Here is a 19,000-nt window from a genome sequence, read left to right on the forward strand (position 1 = left end):
CACTTCGACTTGTCACAATCGAGTTTATCGTTTTGTTGCGAAAATTTGTTGTAATAACAATATTAGAGCTGATGGCATCCATTTATTCATTGGCAAACGTCTTGCATAAATTTTTAAGACAAGAAACTGCAAAAAACAAAACACGAAACTTGTCTTTTGCAAGAAAATTGTTTCTCTCCGATGCAAAAGTTTCGAAGACAGAAAAAGTTTGTTTTTAATAATAAGCGAAAGACATGAAAAATTTAGAGTTTGTATGGAAAAAGCAGCAGCAGCAGCATTATTATAAATAGTTTAATTTTACAAGATACATGAGATGAAATTGAATCTGTGCATCGAATTAGAGACACGACGGGAGAGAGAGATAATAAGGAGGAAAATCATGACGAAAAATTACTTGAAGAAGAATGGATTTTTGGTTGGTGAAAAGTTTTAAATTTTTGTTGAGTTTAGTAGAATCTTTAAAATTCTTGATTTCATATTTTGTGTTTAAAATTTTTGACAAGAATTTTGTTGAACTTTAAGTTTTGGAAGTTTTAAAATATTCCATACAGATTTTAGTGTGTTTTTAAATAATTTTTAGATGAACTCCATTTTTTACGATTTGTTAAAAAATTAAAACAATGAAGTCAAAACTTTTTTTAATATTTTTTTTTAATTTTAAAATTTTCATCTTTTCTTCAAAAAAATAATTTAAAAAAAAAATTTCTAAAATAAATATAAATTATTTTTAATAGTTTAATTGAATTTATTAAAATTAGTTTAAAAAATTGAATTATTATTAAATTTTTAATTAAAAAAAAAAAATAAAAAAATAAATAATAATTTTCGTTAAAAATTTTTCGTGAGTCAAAACTAATTGACTTTTGCCTTAAGATTCAAAAAATTAATAAAAATATTAATTAAAAAAAAATTTAAAAAAATATTTAAATAAATAATTACAAAAAATAAATTAAAAAAAATTAAAAAAAATTAATTAATTTAATTTAAAAAAATAAAATAAAAAAAAATAAATTATAATTTTGATTAATTTTAATTAATTTAAATTTTTTAAAATTATTTTTAAAAATTTTTAAATTAATTTTTTTTATTAAACTAAATTTAATTATTTTTTAAAAATTAAAAATAAATAAATAAAATTATATTTTTCTAAAAAATGTTCAAAACTTTCAATTTGTTTTCAAATTAAATTAAATAAACTTATTTTTAATTTTTATAACTTTAAATTCTTGAAGACTTTCTATTAATTGAAATTTAAAATTGAGTTGGCAATTTTTTTTATTTTTCAAACAAAAAGTTTTTTTCAAAAGACTTTTCAACCGTAAAATTTTCTGAAAAATTTCCTAACACTTTTTGACTGAATCTTTTCCTTTTTTAACATTTTTTTTTTAATTTTTCATGAACTTTTACAACTTTTTTTTTGTAAAACTAATTTTATATTTAAAAAAATTTTTTTTTTCATTAAACTTTTTTTCAAACCTAAACGAAAAATTTCTTTTTGAATGAAAACTAAATGAATAATAGAATTTTCTCTCGTATTTTTTTTTTACAATTTTCCTCATACAGCAAAAAAATTGTTTACACGTGTGCCTCATTTACTTAACCTTTCCTAATTACCACGAAAACATCTTTCAGCTATTTTATATTAATAAAAGCTAAATTAAAGATCCATTAGGGAAACATCCATTTGTGTACCGTTTGTTGAACCCGACGCACAGCACAGCACGTTATCGACATTGATTTAATCCCTCATCTGATGCCAAAGACACTCTGAGCGACGAATGAGGAACAAAACCGACGCAAAATGTTCTCTTCCAAGTAAACAACAACACCAAGACGAGGCAAAAAAAAAACAGGCGAATTGAGGTCATTATTTTTTAGTATTATTACAACTATTTGCCCTCCGCAATAACCGCGTGCGCGCCAAACAACCACACGTGTGTTTATTTTACGGACGATAGACATCGCGCAACGCAATCATTGCCATGGTCAGATTGATACGTGAGCCACTAAGGACGCTGCCAGCTAATCAGAGAGTATGTGGTTTTATTTTTTTTTTTTGCTTGCGATAAACCGATAACCTCGTGTATGGAGGATGTACACAAAAGGAACGAAAAAACACATAATGTTTTCCATGCGTGACTATTGTCTAGTTAATTAAGACATTTATCAAGTTTTGTGTGTTTATGCAGGGAAATCGCAGAAGGTTGAGGTTGATTTGTGTATTTTATCACTATTTACTTCGTAGAACCGCTATTTTTTATACGAAATCCAAAGAAATAGATTTTTTTTGTCCTTTGTGTATTTTGTACAATTTCACAAGTTTTTTTGTAACGCTTCGTGCCTGACGTTTATTTATGATGATTAGGAAAATATGTTGTTTGAACTATTTGACACTCAAATAATAATAACAATAACCGAAATGGCTTAAATCGTTCATCATCATTATTGTTATGGAAATATTTTTTTATATGGAGAATGAGGAAAAAATGACTTGACAATAGCAAGGCGTCTCCATTTATGGGAATTCTTTTGACATTAATAGGGGGAAAAATTGTATAGTTTTTGTTTGACTGGAAAAATGTTTTCTTTGAGTAATGACCCAATTAGAAAAGGGAAAAAATGAGGAAAAAATTTTTTTTTTCGAAAATTTCCGTTTGATGTTTTTATATCGCAAAATCATCGAGAAATTCTTAAAATTTAAAAAAAAAAGAAACGGATAAATTAATTATAAAATAAATAATTTTGAAAAAAAAATAAATTACATGAAAAATTATTTTAAAAAAAAATAATTTATTATTAAAATTTTTTAAATTTTTGGAATAAAAATAAGTAAAATTGATTTTCAATACTAAAATTAATTAAAAAAAAATTAAAAAAAAATTATTTTAATTTTTAGTAATAAATAAATTAATAAATTTTTAATAAATTTATATACCTTTTCTTCAGGTAAAATTCTTTGAAAGGTGAAAAAAATTATAAAAATTAAATAAAAATATTTAATAATTAATTAAAAATTAATTAAATAAAAAAATTCGCAAAAACCAGAATTTAGGTGCAAAAAATTTAAAATAATAAAAATAAATAAATAAATAAAATAAAATAAATAAATACTTAATAAATTAAAAAAAAAAATAAATAAATAATTTAAAAAATTAAATTCAATTAAATTAAAAATTTAAAAAAAAATATAAAACTTAAAATAATTTAATTTTTTAATTAACAAATTAAATTAAATAAATTAAACAAATAAATTAAATAAATAAATAATTTAAATTATTTTTTAAAAAATATATAGTGAATTAAATTAAATAATTAATTTAAAAATGTTTTTTAATTTTTTAACCTGAAGAAAAAATAAATAAAATTACAACAATTAGACGAAAAAAAAATGCAAAAGATGTTAAATCATGAAAACAAAAAAAAATAACAATCGATCCACAGAATTCACAGCTATCAAAGTAATTAATCAACTTCTACCCCAAACCTCCTTCCGAAACAATCAAAAACACAAGAGCCACAAACGGAACATCCTGACAGAATAAATAATTAATAAAAAAATAATTAAATTTTTTTTTCTTCGTCACAGTAATTACTCAACTCGAAATTTTAACCAATCAATAATTTTTGGAATGAACAAACAAATTTTCGTTGCTGCAAGTGAAATTAATATTGACATGATTTACTTCTGCTGCGACCAAGTGTGATAAATAAAACCCACACTTTTTTTGACGTGCGGGTTGCGATGTTAACAATAAAGCTCAAATCGCGTCATTCGCAAAAAAAAAAATTTGTTGTGTTTTTCGCATAAATTAAAAGAGAAAGAGACAGCGAGTTATTTTTGAGTTCATGCATAATTCATGCAAATAATAATTCAGATAAGTTCTTTTTTTGTTTTTTTTTTTCGCTTTCTCGTAATCTACTTGCACGACGACGACGCCGGAGACAAACACCGAAAGTTGTAATGAAGAAAATCTCGGAACATAAAAAATTATTAAAATAATAAGTAGCACGTGCTTGTCTGGCAAGGCAGCAGCAACACACACCTAAAATGTCGTTATCATCATTTATGTACGAGAGATTTTTGTGTGTGAACGATAAAGAAGACGGTTTAAATTGGGATTTGGCTGAATAATAAAACGTGAAGTAATGTATCAAAGTGAGAGGGCGACGACGGCGAAAAGAAGAAGAAAAAAAAGGATGACAGAGATGAGGGACATAAGCTTTGCCGGTCTTTTAATTAATAAATAATGATGGTGATTATCCTTTTTATCTGTTCGCTGTCTTTGACGATTTTTTTTTCTGGTACGATAGAGATGCGGAAGTGTAAGGAAGACCATATTGATTATTCGCATCTTCGTAATGTCATGAAAATTAATGGATCGTCTAATTTTGAGACTTATCTCTCGATTCATCAATTATTATTGTTGCTGAAAATGAGGTCCGAACGTGTAGATTTGTGCTTTTATTTCTTAATGATTTTGGGAGTTAAAGAAAAATTATTGAATAGTTATTACGGAAAAAATTTACGAAGATTTCATTTTTTAAGTTTTAAGAAAATTTTTGAAAAAATTAATTTAAAGCTTCGTGAGGAAGAATTTTAACTAAAATGGTATTTATTTTAATTTTTTTTTTCGAATTAATTAATTAATTTTTAATTTAAATTTTAATTATGAAATTAATTATTAAAATTAATTAAAAAATTAAATAAAAATTAATTAATTAAAATTTGTAAATAAAATAAAAAAAATATGAAACTCAGCGTTAATAAAATTATTAAAATTATTTTTATTTAAAAGCTAAAGTTAAGCTTCAGTCAATAAGTTTTTGACTTTTCAACTATTTTTAAAAAATCCTTTAATTAAAATCGAAATTAAATAAAAAAAAATTAAAAATATGAATGTAAAGTCTTAAGTCAAAAAATTTTTTTTTAAAACAAAAAAAAAAAAAAAAATTAAAAAATAAATTAAAAAAATTATTTAAAAAAAAATTAATTAATTATTAAAATAATTTTTATATTATTATTAAATTCAAATTTATTTTTTTTTTATTTACCTAATTTTAAAATTAATCAAAATTAATTTAATTAAAATACATAATATAATTAAATAAAATTAATTTAATTTTAAATTTAATTTTTAATTAAAATTAAAATAAATTTTATTAAATTATTTTTTTTTAAATAAAAATTTTAAAATAATTTTCAATTTGGTTAAGATTAACTTTTTTAAAAATTTAATTAAATATTTGATAATTTTAGTTTAAATTAAAATAAAATAAAAATAAAAAAAATAATATTTAGTTCAAAAACTCAAAAATTACACGTTTGACCTATAAAAACAAACTTTCTTTTAATTCCTGTCGGATTAAAAGTTTTTTTTCCATCTTTATCTTTAATAATATATTTGCTGAAAAAAAGATGGAAAATCATCCTCTTGCTACCGTCTGTCACTTATGTCATCGCATTTACTGTTTCTCGCAACAAATTAATGAAGAGATTTATTTCACTTTAACAGTTTTGCAGATAAACGGTTTGCACATTTCAATATCATCTAATTGAATTGGATTGAATTGAAATGAGTCTTGACTTATTTTTTCTCCGTACGCTGAGCATTGTCTGTATCTGACAGAAAGTTTACGAGTGTCATTGATGTTGTTGGACAATGAGTGCGTTTAAATTATCTTCGTCTTTTTCTCTCTTTCTCGCTGGAAACTACTTATTACTATTTTTATATCACTTTTATTTCAATTCGTAAATTGATGGATCGTCAAATGATGAGGATGATTGTGATGATATGATACAATTCAATTAAATGGTCATCTGTTTGGGCTTTATGATTGAAATGCATCTCGGGATGATAATTTGTGTTGAGATACTAAATGGAATTGGCGTGAATGATTGAGTGGAATGATTATTACTCGTGGGATTGAACGGATGAAGGATGTGCAAAATTTTTATTGATGATTTTTTTGTTTGTTTTTTTTTGCTGAATTTCATTTGACTTAAAATATTTTAAAAGTTGATGCCAATTTTTTATTCAAGTAATTTTTAATTAAAATATTTTTTTTTGTTGGATAAAAAGGATTAACAACTGAAAGTATGCAATTAATATCATTTTAAAGAAAATTAAATTTTATAATTTTGGGTATGCAATGAATATTACATTACATTTTCTCAATTTTTCATGAATTTTCTTATACTTTTCCTAATTTTTCTTGCACAAAAACCTTCTTAAAGTTAATAAAACTAAATTTAAAAAATTTTTAGAGTGATTTGTGAAATAAAACTTGAGTTATTGCGTTACAAAATTTTAGTAAAATAAAATTTTTAGACTTAAATTAGAATTAAAAAAAATTAAAAATATCAAAAATTAAAATTAAAATAACTAAAAATAAATTAAATAATTAATTAAATTAGTTAAATTAATAAAATAATTATTTAAAATAATTTTTTAATTAAAGTTAATTAAAAAATATAAAATTGGATTATTCATGAAAAATATTAAAACTAATTTTAATTTAAAAACAAAAATAATTTTTTTAAACAGTTTTTTAATATCTAAAATAAAAGAAACCAAAATATTAATAATAAAAAAAATATTCAAAAAAATTAAATAAGATAAATTAATTTATTAATCATCAATAAAATTTTAAATATCAAAAAAAAATTAATTAATTTAATTAATTAAATAAAATAAATAATTAAATTAATTAAAAATTTAATATTTAAAAAAAATTAATAAGTTAAAAAATAATTAAAATAATTTTTCAAAAATATTATTAAAAATTTCTACAACTTAAAATAAAAACTAAAATTTTTCCCCAAAAAATATTTGTTCAAAAACTTTCAGATAACAAACTAACAAAAAAAATAAATCTCTCAAAGCATGGTTTATTTATTATTTCTGCAATTTATTCACCTGTAAATTTTCCTAATCAGACTCCATCACAGACAGATATTTCAATCAAACTCATTCAATTAGAAATCCATCCAATTAAACTGTACTTCATCTTTATTCAACTTTGTCTATCTGTTTCCTTTAATTTTCCTGACCATCATAACAGAGAAAATTTTAACCCACATTCCTAAATAAAAACATTTGGATTTACTTCAACTTTTTAATCTGTTCTAAAGAAAAATGAAAACCTGCATATTTTATTATTTTTTAATCCTTCAAAAAGTTTGTAACCTATCGTTATCCTTCAAGCTTTGAAATAAAATAGAGATGCAAGTTGTTCGTTATTGATTACCCTCCTTTGGCTTTTACATAAGAAGTCGTGCTGATGTGTGGGAAAAAAACGATCAATCTTCATACAAATCTTATGCAACAATTATTTCGTTCAATTTCCATTTGCTTTCCTAATGGTTCTGTATCAAAATGATTTATTTCGAGTGTAGGAGGAAAAATGCATTTTTTTATAATTAATTCTTTAAAAGTTTTAATTTTTTTTAATTTCACGAGAATTTATTCTTTGTTCGCATTTCGTCTTCCATTCTTGAAGAGACTTTTGAAACTCGTCCATTTGAATTTCCGTAAATTCATTACCGACAAATTTCTCTTCAAAGTAGAAGATTTTCTTGTGCGATTGTCCAAAGTTTTTGCTTTGGCATCGATTTCAATTTCGGAAATTTTTATTTCTTCAAGAGATTCCGTGGATTCAACTTCGACTTCGGATTTTTTGGAAAATCTTCGATGAAGGTCGTGAATTCCGAAGGATTGGCGAATGTTTGTGCCGCATGTCGTTGCGAACTTGTACAAAGTTTTGCTGAATTTGGTAGATTTTTTCAGAGGAATGAAGACATTCGAGAAAATTTCTTCGAAAATTTCATTAGCGATGATTTCGGCTTCGGAATTTTCATCTAAATTGTATTGACTTGAGTTTCGTTGATCTTCGAGGGATTTACGAACATCTGATTCAACTTCGAGCCAAACATGACCAACTTCGGTTTCGACATCTTTTAAGTGCTGTTGGGATAATCCATCGCCAGAAGCTGCCAAAGTTTTTTCTTTTGTCGGATTTTCGTGCAGTTTTAAACGACTGAAAGCTTGAGTTAATTCCTTTAATTTGTTGTATTCGTGTTCGATGTCACAATTTGCCATTTTTTTTTAATTTTTCTCAATTTTCTACAAAATGTCAAATAAATTAATTTGACAGAAAAATCAAAAGTAGCTTGATTAAAAAAAAAAATAATAAAAAAAAGAATCTTAATAATTAAAAAATAAAATAAATAAAAAATTAATAAATTAAAAAAAAAATAATTTTCTAAGTTTTTTAAAAAATTAATTATCTAAAAAAAAATTTAAATAAAAAAAAATAAATGAAAAAAAATAATAAATATAAAATAAATATTTAAACAAAAAAATAAATAAAATAAAAAAATACAAAAAAAATCCCATTTTCCTATAATAAAAAAATTTTAATAAAAATTAAATTTTTTAATTTTTTTTAAATAAAAAATTAATTAATTCAAAAAAAAAAATTAATATAATAAAAATAATAAAAGATATTTTTTTTAAATAAATAAAAAATTTTTAAAATATAAAAAAAAATTATTTTATAAGTTTTTAAAAATAAATAATTAAAAAAAAATGAATTAATTTAAAAAAAATTATAAATAAAAAAATTAATTAAAAAATTTAAATAAAATTTAAAGTTAAAAAAAAAAATCATTTTTTTTAAATAAATAAAAAATATTAAAAATAAAAAAATTATAACTTTTTAAAAACAAAAATTAAATAATTAAAAATATAAATGAAATAAAATAAATTTAAATAAAATAAAGTAAAATTAATAAATAAAATAATTTTCTATTTTTTTTTTAATAATAAATTAAATAAAAAATTTAAAAAAAAATTAAAAATGAAAAAAAAAATAAAAAATAAAAAAATATTTTTTAAAAATTATTTTAAATAAATATTTAAATAAAAAATAAATAAATTAAACTAAAAAAATAATATTCTAATTTTTTTTACCTTTTTTTTCTTTCAGGACAACAAAGACAGCGGCGGCACACCTGTTACGCTACGTGTTGATGCCAAGGGCTTTTACCTTTATTGGATCGATCAAAATCATGAAATGGATTTGCTGGACATTGCCACGATCCGGGACGTTCGTACGGGTCAATATGCAAAGAAACCAAAGGCAAGTAACAAATTTTCCGTTTTTTTATTCTATTTTTATTTCTCTCCTGGCGCAAAAAAAAAGAAGAAAAACTCAATAAAAGAGGCAACATTAATCTTTTACTGCTCCTTACGTCGATATTTTCATGTTGTACGTTCAATTTATGTTTATGGTGATGAGCACACCGGTGAATTATTCATTTATTGATTTATTTAACTACATGTTACGAAGGCGAACGTGCTGCCATACATTTGTCGAATGGATAATTTGAATGTGTAAACAACACATGTGTCGTCGTTAAGCTAAACGACGAACGGCCTGAAAGGAAGATTAATAGTTTCATTAGGGATTATAGACGAACAATGAACAATTGAACGAACGACGTAAAAATATAATAAATGTTCCAATTATTATCATGCGAAAGGTACATAAAGAGTAAAATAGAAATTTCGCTTCAATCCACACATTTTTTGTGTTACATCGAGAACAATTATGGATAAAAATAATAATATAATATTGAACCCAAATATAATTTTCCACTCCAGTTGTTCCATTTGTGGAAGTGCAATAATAATATTCGTTGGCGGACCATTGATTTTTTTTACCGCATTTTGAAAAAAAATGTAATGGTTTCTCTGTGGTACGAAGTTCTATGAAAATTAAAAAAAAAATTGAAATATTTTAATTTGTTTTTTAAATTGTAAGTTAATTTTAAAAAAAATAAAAAAAATATTAAAAAAAATTTTTAAATTCTTGAAGAGTAAAAAAAAAATTAAATTTGAGAAAATATTAAAAAAAAATATGTTAAGAATTTTTTAAACTTTTTTCAACCAAATTATTATTTTTTTAAATTATTTTTTCGAAATTTTTTTTTACTCTTCAAGAATTTTAAAATTTTTTAAATATTTTTTTAAAATTTATTTAAATTTAACTAACAATTTAAAGACAATTAATTTTTTTTTTAATTTGAAATTATTTTAAAAAATTTGTGAAGAAAAAATTTAAATTCTAATAATTTCGGAGAAACTTTAATTTTGAGATTATAAATTAAAAAAAAAAAAATATTAAGAAATTTTTAACCTTTTAGCAACCAAATTTTTCAATTTTTTCATACTAAATTTAAATTATTCAATTTTACAAAATAAGGAAATTGGTATATTTCACAAAATATAAAAAAATTATAAAAAAATTAAAAAAATATGATAAAAGAACAAAGTGAAAAAAAATTTTAAACTATTTAAAAGAAATAAAGTAAAAAAAAATAAAAATTGGAAAAATAAGAAAATTAGGAAAATAATTTTTTAAAAATTAACTTAAAATCTGAACTTATAAAAAAAATAAATATCTCAAACTTTCGAAATTCAGTAAAATTTAAAAAATTTCGGAAAGTCAAATTAAAAAAAAAAAATTGAAATAAAAAAAAATCGACAAATTTTTAAAAATATCAAAAAAAAAATGAAAAAGCGCAAATGGTCGTTTTTTTTTCTTTTTTTCACTTTGTTCTTTGTCCTTGTTTTTCCATTGTTTTTTTTTTATAAATATTTATTCCATCACTCATTCTGTTCCGTAGGTACATTGCTTTTTTTGTCTATTATTATTATCCTTTTTTTTTCGTCGTGTACAAAAACGTACAATTTGTTTGTCATTTAATTCCATTGTTCGACCAACGCTCGTTACAGCACCTAAAACAATGATTATTATTATCATTGAATCCGATTTTTGTTTATTGTTTCTCGACTCCAACGAAAAATAGTTTGTACGCAACTGCCTCAGATGCTCATTGGTTACATTTGCGAAAATCAGGCCACAAATGTTGATAACTCGCACATCAATAATTCGGTTTTTGGCAGGAAATAATTTATTGTGGTGACAAAATGTAGTTTGGAATCCGCTTCTTGATTGGCAGTGATCGACAATTTTGTGTCGAGTTTGTTGAGTGACGAGAATATTTTGTCGTGTTCGAGCAGATGTCGAAAGGCGATTGTGTGGCAAGGCAGCAGGAAGAAAGGAGATTTGATGTACAAGATGATTGTCAGTTGAATGCGATGTCGTAATGAATGAAGGAAAATTTTCGGTTATGTAACATTTTGGGAATTTTGATTGGTAAGTAAGGATTATTGAACCAAAATTCCCGGAAATTTTATTGCAATGTCACGTCAATCGATCAAATTTCATCGATTTAATGGAAAACATTTCAATTCCTGCTTTTTCAACTCACCTTTCAACTCAAACAAAAAATTTTCCCATAAACATTAAAAATTAACGAAAATAATTTAACGACTCATCACGTGACAAAACCTTGTTTACCTCTATCGCTTAAATTATGTAATAATAAATTTTGCCACAAGCCTTTCTGAAGTGTTGCAAAATAATCGCACATCAAAAATTCATACTGTCAAGTACCTGCCCAGGTTTCGATAAAATTGGACACACGAGATTCATTTTGCAAAGTACCTGGCTGGATTTATGCACGAGTCGAGTGTAACTGATGATACGTGCTCGTTAAACAATCATGAAAAATGTCACACGGAACAATTATCTCGACACATTGAGGTGACATTAACAGAGAGAGAGATAGAGCGACACACACAAATAGTTTAAAATTAATTAAATATGTGTGTAAAATATTTAACTGCTCTCTGTGTGTAATTATATTTTACATTATTGTTTAAACAAATCCCGATGCGCTAATATACAAAGTGAAAAATTCATGTTTTGCAAAGGTGAAATATAATGCGAGATACGAAAATTAAAAAAAAAAACAAAAATAATGTACAATGGGATGAAATTTTCGAATATGCATTGGGGAAAAAATTTAAATTATGCATTGGGAAAAAATTTCAAAATGTGCATTGGGACATTTTTTCAAAATATGCATTGAGGAAATATTTCAGAATGCGCATTGGGAAAAAATTTCAAAATGTGCATTGTGATATTTTTTTCAAAATATGCATTGAGGAAATATTTCAGAATGCGCATTGGGAAAAAATTTCAAAATATGCATTGGGACAAAAAAATTAGAATGTACATTGGGGCAAAATTTCAAAATGTGCATTGGGACATTTTTTTCAAAATATGCATTGAAGAAATATTTCAGAATGAGCATTGGGAAAAAATTTCAAAATGTGCATTGGGACATTTTTTCAAAATATGCATTGAGGAAATATTTCAGAATGTGCATTGGGACAAAATTTCAAAATGTTCCTTTAGGACATTTTTTTTAAATATGCATTGGGACATTTTTTTCAAAATATGCATTGGGAAAAATATTTCAGAAAATGCATTGGGGCAATATTTTAGAGTGTTTATTGAGACTAGTTTTAAATTGTAAATTAGGATAAAATTTTCGAAATTTCAAAAATTTAAATTTGTCCCAATGCACATTTTGAAACACTTCCCCAATGCACATTCTAAAATTTTATCCCAATGAACAATCTTTTTGTTGTTTTTTTTTTTATTTTCATACCTCGCAGATATTTTAATTTGTGAGACATGAATTTTTCATTTATAACGTACGGTAGCGACAACAGTTTAACACAAATTTCGTGACATTAAAATTTAATCAAGGCATGTATTTGTTCAAGTTTTACACCTGTATTGCGTCGATCCATTGTTGTAGTTGGTGTAAATTGGCAAATTTTGAAGGAAGCCCTTGAGAATTGCACGGTTCACGAAGTAAACTTCCTAACGTGATGCCAGCTAAGCCTTCGTTACACAAAAGAGGTCCTCCTGAATCGCCGAAACAGACGTCAGAATTATCTTTCATGCCAGCAAAAATTTCCATCTTCGATAGGGGAAAAGATACAAGTTTTTGAACGTCTTTCGGATCATCGATAGTTAAAGAAACAAATTTCATGTCCTCGGAATAATTTTTTCCATCAAAGCCGAAACCAATAGCAGTACATTTCTCTCCTGGAATAACCGGGCGTTCCATAATTTGAATTATTTCTCCTTCATCTTGAACTGGACGATCAAGAATTAAAACCACAAAATCCATGTTTGGGTATTGAACTTGTTTTTCAACGCCGAAAGGGTTTCCTTGATGTTTTTTCGTTGAACCGAGACGAACCACAATTCCAAGACTTTCTTCGAGACAATGAGCAACAGTGACAACTTTCCTTGGAGAAACTAAAGCTCCTCCGCAAGTGACAATTCGATCGTTTGTTTGAAAATTAATTACTTCAGCAAAAAATGGGAATTGCCCCTCTTTCGCATAATGTCCGTTAATGATGCGACGAAGAGCGAAACTCGTTCCAAATAAAAGCCAAAAAATAAAAAATGTTGTCATTCTGAAAGTTTCTTTGAAACTACTTGATTCGACTTCCAAACGAATCGAGCTGAAAATGACAACCGTGAAAATTTTCATGATTTACTACAAAAAATCATTTGACTGAAAATGCTGATAAACAAAAAAAATCTCTCTCATTCTCTCTTTAAAAAAAAAAATTGAGAGCGAAAATATCGCGAGAGAATAAACGACGTTGAATTGTTTTTTTTTTGCGAAATAAAAAATAATAATAAAATGTTTTAGTACCTGTGTTACATCATTAAAAAGTAAAACAAACATTTTCCATCAAAAAAATTCTCTGTTTTTTGCGCTCCAGATGAATAAATTGTTTTTCGTACATAAAACATGAGATAAATATTTATTTTGCATTTTTAGATTGAAAAACAGCAGTCATAAAAAACAGTCAACACTTTTTGGAAAAAAATAGAAAATGTTGCCCGAGTGTTGTTAGTTGAAGCGTGTGATCGATTCGCATGTTATTTATAATAAAAATAACTGAAAAAACAAGGTTTTTGCGTTAAGTTTTCGGTGCGAAATGCGATCTGTAAACAATTTGGGCCATTTAGCGTTGAGTGATTTTGATTTTTCTAACATGCGGGAAAACATGCTAAAGCTTTTCAGTGAAAATCAACCAAAATGGCATTTGAATGTATTTCGATTAGAGATTTGTGATGAGTTGGGAAGTATATTTTGAGTAAAAATAATAAATATTAAGCTGAAAAAAGAAAAAAAAATAAATAAAAATTTATAATAAATAGAAATTGAAAATTATTATGTATTTAATTATTATGTAATTAAAAAAAAAATTAATTTTTAAGAAAAAAAATTAAAAATTGGTAAAAATTTAATAATTAACAATAAAATTAATCAAAATAATTTTTTATTTGAAAAATTTCATTTTTTTTTTATTTTGTTAAATAATTTAATCAAAAATAAATTAATTTTTCAAAATTTTTATAATCATAAAAAAAATAAAAAAAAATTAAAAATAATTCAAATTTATTATTTAGCAAAAAATAAAAATAGCATAATAAATTTTTATTTTAAAATGTACTAAATAAAAAAATTATAAATTATTAAAATAAATTAAAATTTAATTTGTAAAAAATTAATATTTTTAACTATTAAAAATAATAATTAAATAAAAATTAAAATTAATAATTAAATAAAGTTTATTTTTTAGTTGTGTAAAATATTTTAAAAAAATTGTTATAATCAAAAAAAAAAATAAAATAAAATGAAATAAAATAAAATAAAATAAAACAAAAAATAAAATAAATTAAAAATAATAAAATTTTAATAAAACAAACTTTTTAATTTATTAAAATTAATTTTTAAAATATTTTAAAATTATTCAGAATAATTTCGTTAAATGAATAAATTATTAAAAAAAAAATAATAAAATATAATTTATAATATTTTTAATAAATATTTATTATTTATATAATTATTCAATTAAAAATTAAATATTTTTTAAAATTAAATATTAATTTTTATACTTTACCTATTGATTTTTTGTTTGAATTTTAAGGAAAATAAAAATTTATACTTTCAACAATTTCAATAGAAAACTTTTTAGACAAAATAATTTTTTTTAAAGTTAAAAACCATATTTTCCCCATTTTACGACCTAAATTAATAAAAATTGCTTCACAAGTCACAAACAAAGTTGAATGAAATTTTTATTGGAAGCCAACCATATACCAAAAAATCGTAAAATAAAGCTGTGAAATAAAAAGCAAAACGTCTCCTCTAATGATGTCAGAACATTTTACCAACCTAATGATTTACATTCGAATGCACTTTATTGTTTCGTTTTGTTGCTTTTTACGACGACATCTGTTCGTTCTATTGTCAATGAATTTTTTTTTGCTTCATTTTTACGAAAAAAAAAATATTTATTTCAAGTCAATAAAAAAAATTACAAAAAAAAATCAGCCTGATCTCGCGGTATTTGGTCGTTGATTCACGTGAGGCTGATTCCGCATTTGCCCACAGAAAAGTATCAAATTTGTCTCGCGATCAACGATCAAATACAAAAATGGTCGATTTGCGTAAAAACGTGGCGCTGACGATTTATTCGCAAAAACGCCTCCCGTAACGGCAGAAGCGACAGTTCCTTCTTCATCAACATCAATTTTTGCCTTGTGAATCAGGCGCGAAAGGAAAATATTGGGATTCATTCTGTTAAGCTCAGCATCCGACGAGAAAATCGACCGTAAACCTTGTTGGGCTAAAATTGAGTTTAATGCCAAATCCGTGTTCGTACTGAAGCGCGGAAGGTGAATTTCGATCTCGTCATCCTCGAAATCCTTCAAAGATTTGTCGAGCACTTTGAACATTTCGGTCAAACTGTAACCAGCTAATTTTGTGGCAACTTCACTCAGAGACACGTTTTTTCGTGGCAAAATAACTATCATGCCAAGACGATTTTGTGACCCATACGGAAGTTGAATGACATGCGATTCGAGCTCTTTGATCGGCGAATAAGCAACAACTGCACGTTCGAACATCATTTGAACATCTCCAACGGGATTTCCGAACTCATCGTAAAAAGTTTCCGTTTTTGTGTGAGTTCGATTGAAAGGATTCGCCCATTGACCCTTGAAATGAATGGCACTCAACATGAGCATCGGCGCTGATTGGATCTCACTTTTGCGGAAAGCAGCTTGAAGATTGCCATTTGTGGCGGTTCTCACAATTTCATTAATCGTTGAAAGGCTAAAAATTAAAAAAAATTAATAAAAATTTTGATTTTTTTAATTTTCAAAAAAAAAAAAAAAAAAAAAAAAAATAAAAAACAAATAAAAAAAATTAAAAATAATTAAAATTAATAAAAAATAATTTTTTTCGTCTCAAAATTAATCTTAAAAATTAATTAAAATTGGTCTCAAGAATAAAATATTAAACAAAAACTCACACTTGATCCGCTGACTTGCCTTTCTGGAATTCAGTGACTTTTGTGTGATATTTTGACTCTGCGACATTTCTGAATTGCTGTTGAAGAGCACTAAAATTTAAAAAAAAAACATTAAAAAAATTAATTTTTTTTTCTGAAAAATTTCTTACTGAGTGTGATTATGGAAAATTCCTTGAAAAACGCTCAATTCAATTGTGTCTGTTTTGATCCTGAAAAAAAAAAATAATTAATTATTTAAAAACATTTAATGAGAAAAAATTTCTTACGTCAATTTCTTGTAAATTTCGTCATAAATGTCGCCCAAACTCGACATAGCATTTGTGGGAATTTCCAATACGTTCAGTAATTCGTTCAAAGTCGCACTTGGATTCGTTGCTCCTTCTACGAGAGTTGCGAGAAGTGAGTATACCGTAAATGGCGAGAACATGAAGTCAGTATTTGGGATTGCGTCGGTAAGAGTCTAAAATTTAAAATAAAAAAAATAATTAATTAACAAAATAATTAACTGAAAGTCTTAGTTTTTAATTAAAAAAAAAAAAAATAAATAAAAATAAATAAAAAAATAAATATTAAAAAAAGTCAACATTGATTAGGAATTTTAAAAATTGATAATTTTTGATAAATACAATTTAAATTTGCTAAAATTTTCATTAATTTTTGAGAATTTTTTTTTATTAATTTTTAAGATTTAATTTTGAGACGTAAAAAAATTTTTAATTTATTTTTAAAAAATTTTTATTTTTTTTTTTTTAATAATTTTTTTAATAAGAAAAATATTTTATTAAAAATTTTTAATTAATTAATTAAAAAATTCAAATTTAAAAAAAAAATTAAATCCAGTAAAATAATTTAATTCTTAAATTTTATTAAAAAAAAATAAATTTAAATTAATTAAATTAAATAATATTTTTTTAAAATTAGTTTTAATTAATTTTTTTTATTTATAATTAATTTAATTAATTATATTTAAATGTCAAATTTTTCAAATTTAAATTTCAATTAATTTTTAATAAATTAGTTAATTAATTTTTAAAAAATTTTTTTTAATTAAATTAAAAAAAAAAAAAATAAAAAAAAATTGATTTTGATGATTTTTAAAATCATCATAAATAAATTAAAATTTTTTTTAAATTAATTTATTTATTTTTTTATTTATTAATTAATTTTTTTTAAATTAAATTTCAAATGTTTAAATTTTTATTAAAATTTCAAATAATTAATGAATTTGTTTTTAATTAATTTTTGTAAAAAAAAATGCTCAAAAATTAAAAAGCAAAAAATAAATTGAAAATCATACCTTAAACATATTCAAGGAAAATCTCGTATTGCCTCTTGCCAAATCAGCAACTAACGAATTGACAGCTGCAAGTCGATTTTGTTCTTGATTCACATTCGATTGTGGTTGCACCTGACTCGTTTGTGGATAAACAGGTGAAAACTGCTGCTGTTGACTCGATGGCTGTTGATACTGAGGATTCGGAGACGAAAATTGCTGTTGTTGCTGCTGCTGCAAATTTGTTTGTTGTTGTTGATACTGCGGTTGCTGTGCAACTTGCCATTGTTGCCCATAATCTTGCTGATGTGTTGACGAATCTCTCTCCGGTCTTTGCGGAACCGGAAATTGTGGCTTTGACGTCGGCAACTCATCTCTGAACGTGATACTGCTTGCCGCTATTGACGAGCATGTGAGCAGCAGTAACCAGCATGTGTCTACAGAAATAACACAAAAAAGTGATAATTGATAAGAAAACAGAGAAAAAACATAAACAAATGTTTGAACATGAAATTTTTGCTACTGGTTAAAAAGAGAGAGAGATTTATTTTTATAAAAAAAAAATCCTCAGTGTTAAAGGTTGGAATAACACGAACGTCGACGCGATGATGATGATGAAAACAAGTTTTGTTAATTTCATTCTCGATTGTAGCAAATTCTTTCACTGTATTTTGCTCCTCTAACAATTGCGAGAAACAAACAAAAAAAAAGTTCCTCAAGGCAAACAGCTTTCATGCGAAAAGAAGGTCAAGGTTCCCTAATTCTAAAACTATCTTTGGCTTCAATTAATTTTGAGGCACTTACTGTTCGTTAGCTGAACTTTCATTCTGACACTTTTGACCTTCAACACGGATTTTTCAATGCCAAACGACAATTGCTTTCTACTTTTACGAGTCTTCTTTATTTTTTTGGTTTTGGAAAGACTCAAAAGTTCTAAAAATATTTCTTTTTTTTAGAAAAAAAGATCTTCACGGAACGCAGAACTGACACGATCGAGCAACAACACCTCACTAACTTGCTGATTAACAATTCATTTGAGCTCTTGTCTGTCTGCGTTTAACGCGTTTGTGTGTGAATGTTGTTATGATGATGTCATTGATTGACTCTCGTAGCAGTTACACACGAATGGTGTGAATTTGTTGTTGTTTTTATTGAAGGCTGTATGCATGTCAATAAAAACAACAACAACAAAGAAGTAAACAAACGTCGAAAGAAGAAGTTACCGGTGTGTGTTTTTTCTTCATTTGTTGCGATTATTCAAGTCGCAGCTTGAGAGAAGCAGAGAGAGAAAGAGAGATAAGAATTTTTGTCGTAAAGTACGACGATTGATGGGAATTGACGCATGCTAATTAACTGAACGGGTTTTTGTTAGACATGCCGGTGTGTGCACTCAAGGGTG

The 19,000-nt window shown here is 24.5% G+C and overlaps 3 protein-coding genes across 4 annotated transcripts in view; 1 reads left to right on the forward strand and 2 right to left on the reverse strand.

The window, feature by feature from the left end:
* The window catches only part of LOC134832905 (1-phosphatidylinositol 4,5-bisphosphate phosphodiesterase classes I and II), an 85,394-nt gene that overhangs the window by 35,718 nt on the left and 30,676 nt on the right, over window positions 1-19,000 (forward strand). For both annotated transcript variants that reach the window (XM_063847114.1, XM_063847115.1), the window contains exon 2: window positions 8,989-9,141. In XM_063847114.1, the coding sequence (XP_063703184.1) occupies window positions 8,989-9,141 (153 nt within the window). The remainder of the gene's footprint in view (window positions 1-8,988; window positions 9,142-19,000) is intronic.
* Window positions 12,445-13,486, reverse strand: LOC134832220 (kallikrein-7-like). Its single transcript, XM_063846191.1, has one exon. The coding sequence runs from the start codon at window positions 13,484-13,486 to the stop codon at window positions 12,707-12,709; it is 780 nt and encodes a 259-aa protein (XP_063702261.1). The 3' UTR covers window positions 12,445-12,706.
* On the reverse strand, window positions 15,286-18,606 carry LOC134831405 (serine protease inhibitor 77Ba-like). The gene is made up of 6 exons (XM_063845128.1): window positions 18,406-18,606; window positions 17,626-18,038; window positions 16,595-16,788; window positions 16,478-16,537; window positions 16,329-16,418; window positions 15,286-16,129 (listed from the first exon to the last, which is right to left on the reverse strand). Exons 1-6 carry the CDS (start codon window positions 18,425-18,427, stop codon window positions 15,343-15,345), a joined length of 1,566 nt encoding a protein of 521 aa, XP_063701198.1. The 5' UTR covers window positions 18,428-18,606; the 3' UTR covers window positions 15,286-15,342.

The sequence above is a fragment of the Culicoides brevitarsis genome, chromosome 2 (assembly GCF_036172545.1).
Source record: "Culicoides brevitarsis isolate CSIRO-B50_1 chromosome 2, AGI_CSIRO_Cbre_v1, whole genome shotgun sequence".
In the NCBI taxonomy this organism is placed as follows: domain Eukaryota; kingdom Metazoa; phylum Arthropoda; class Insecta; order Diptera; family Ceratopogonidae; genus Culicoides; species Culicoides brevitarsis.

Coding starts and splice junctions, on each gene's coding strand:
- LOC134832220 (XM_063846191.1), bottom strand. CDS start 13,486: ATGAAAATTTTCACGGTTGTCATTTTCAGCTCGATTCGTTTGGAAGTC.
- LOC134831405 (XM_063845128.1), bottom strand. CDS start 18,427: ATGAAAGTTCAGCTAACGAACA. Junction 16,538..16,594: donor GAAATTTACAAGAAATTGAC/GTAAGAAATTTT, acceptor TTTTTTTTTCAG/GATCAAAACAGACACAATTG. Junction 16,130..16,328: donor GGCAAGTCAGCGGATCAAGT/GTGAGTTTTTGT, acceptor TTTAATTTTTAG/CCTTTCAACGATTAATGAAA.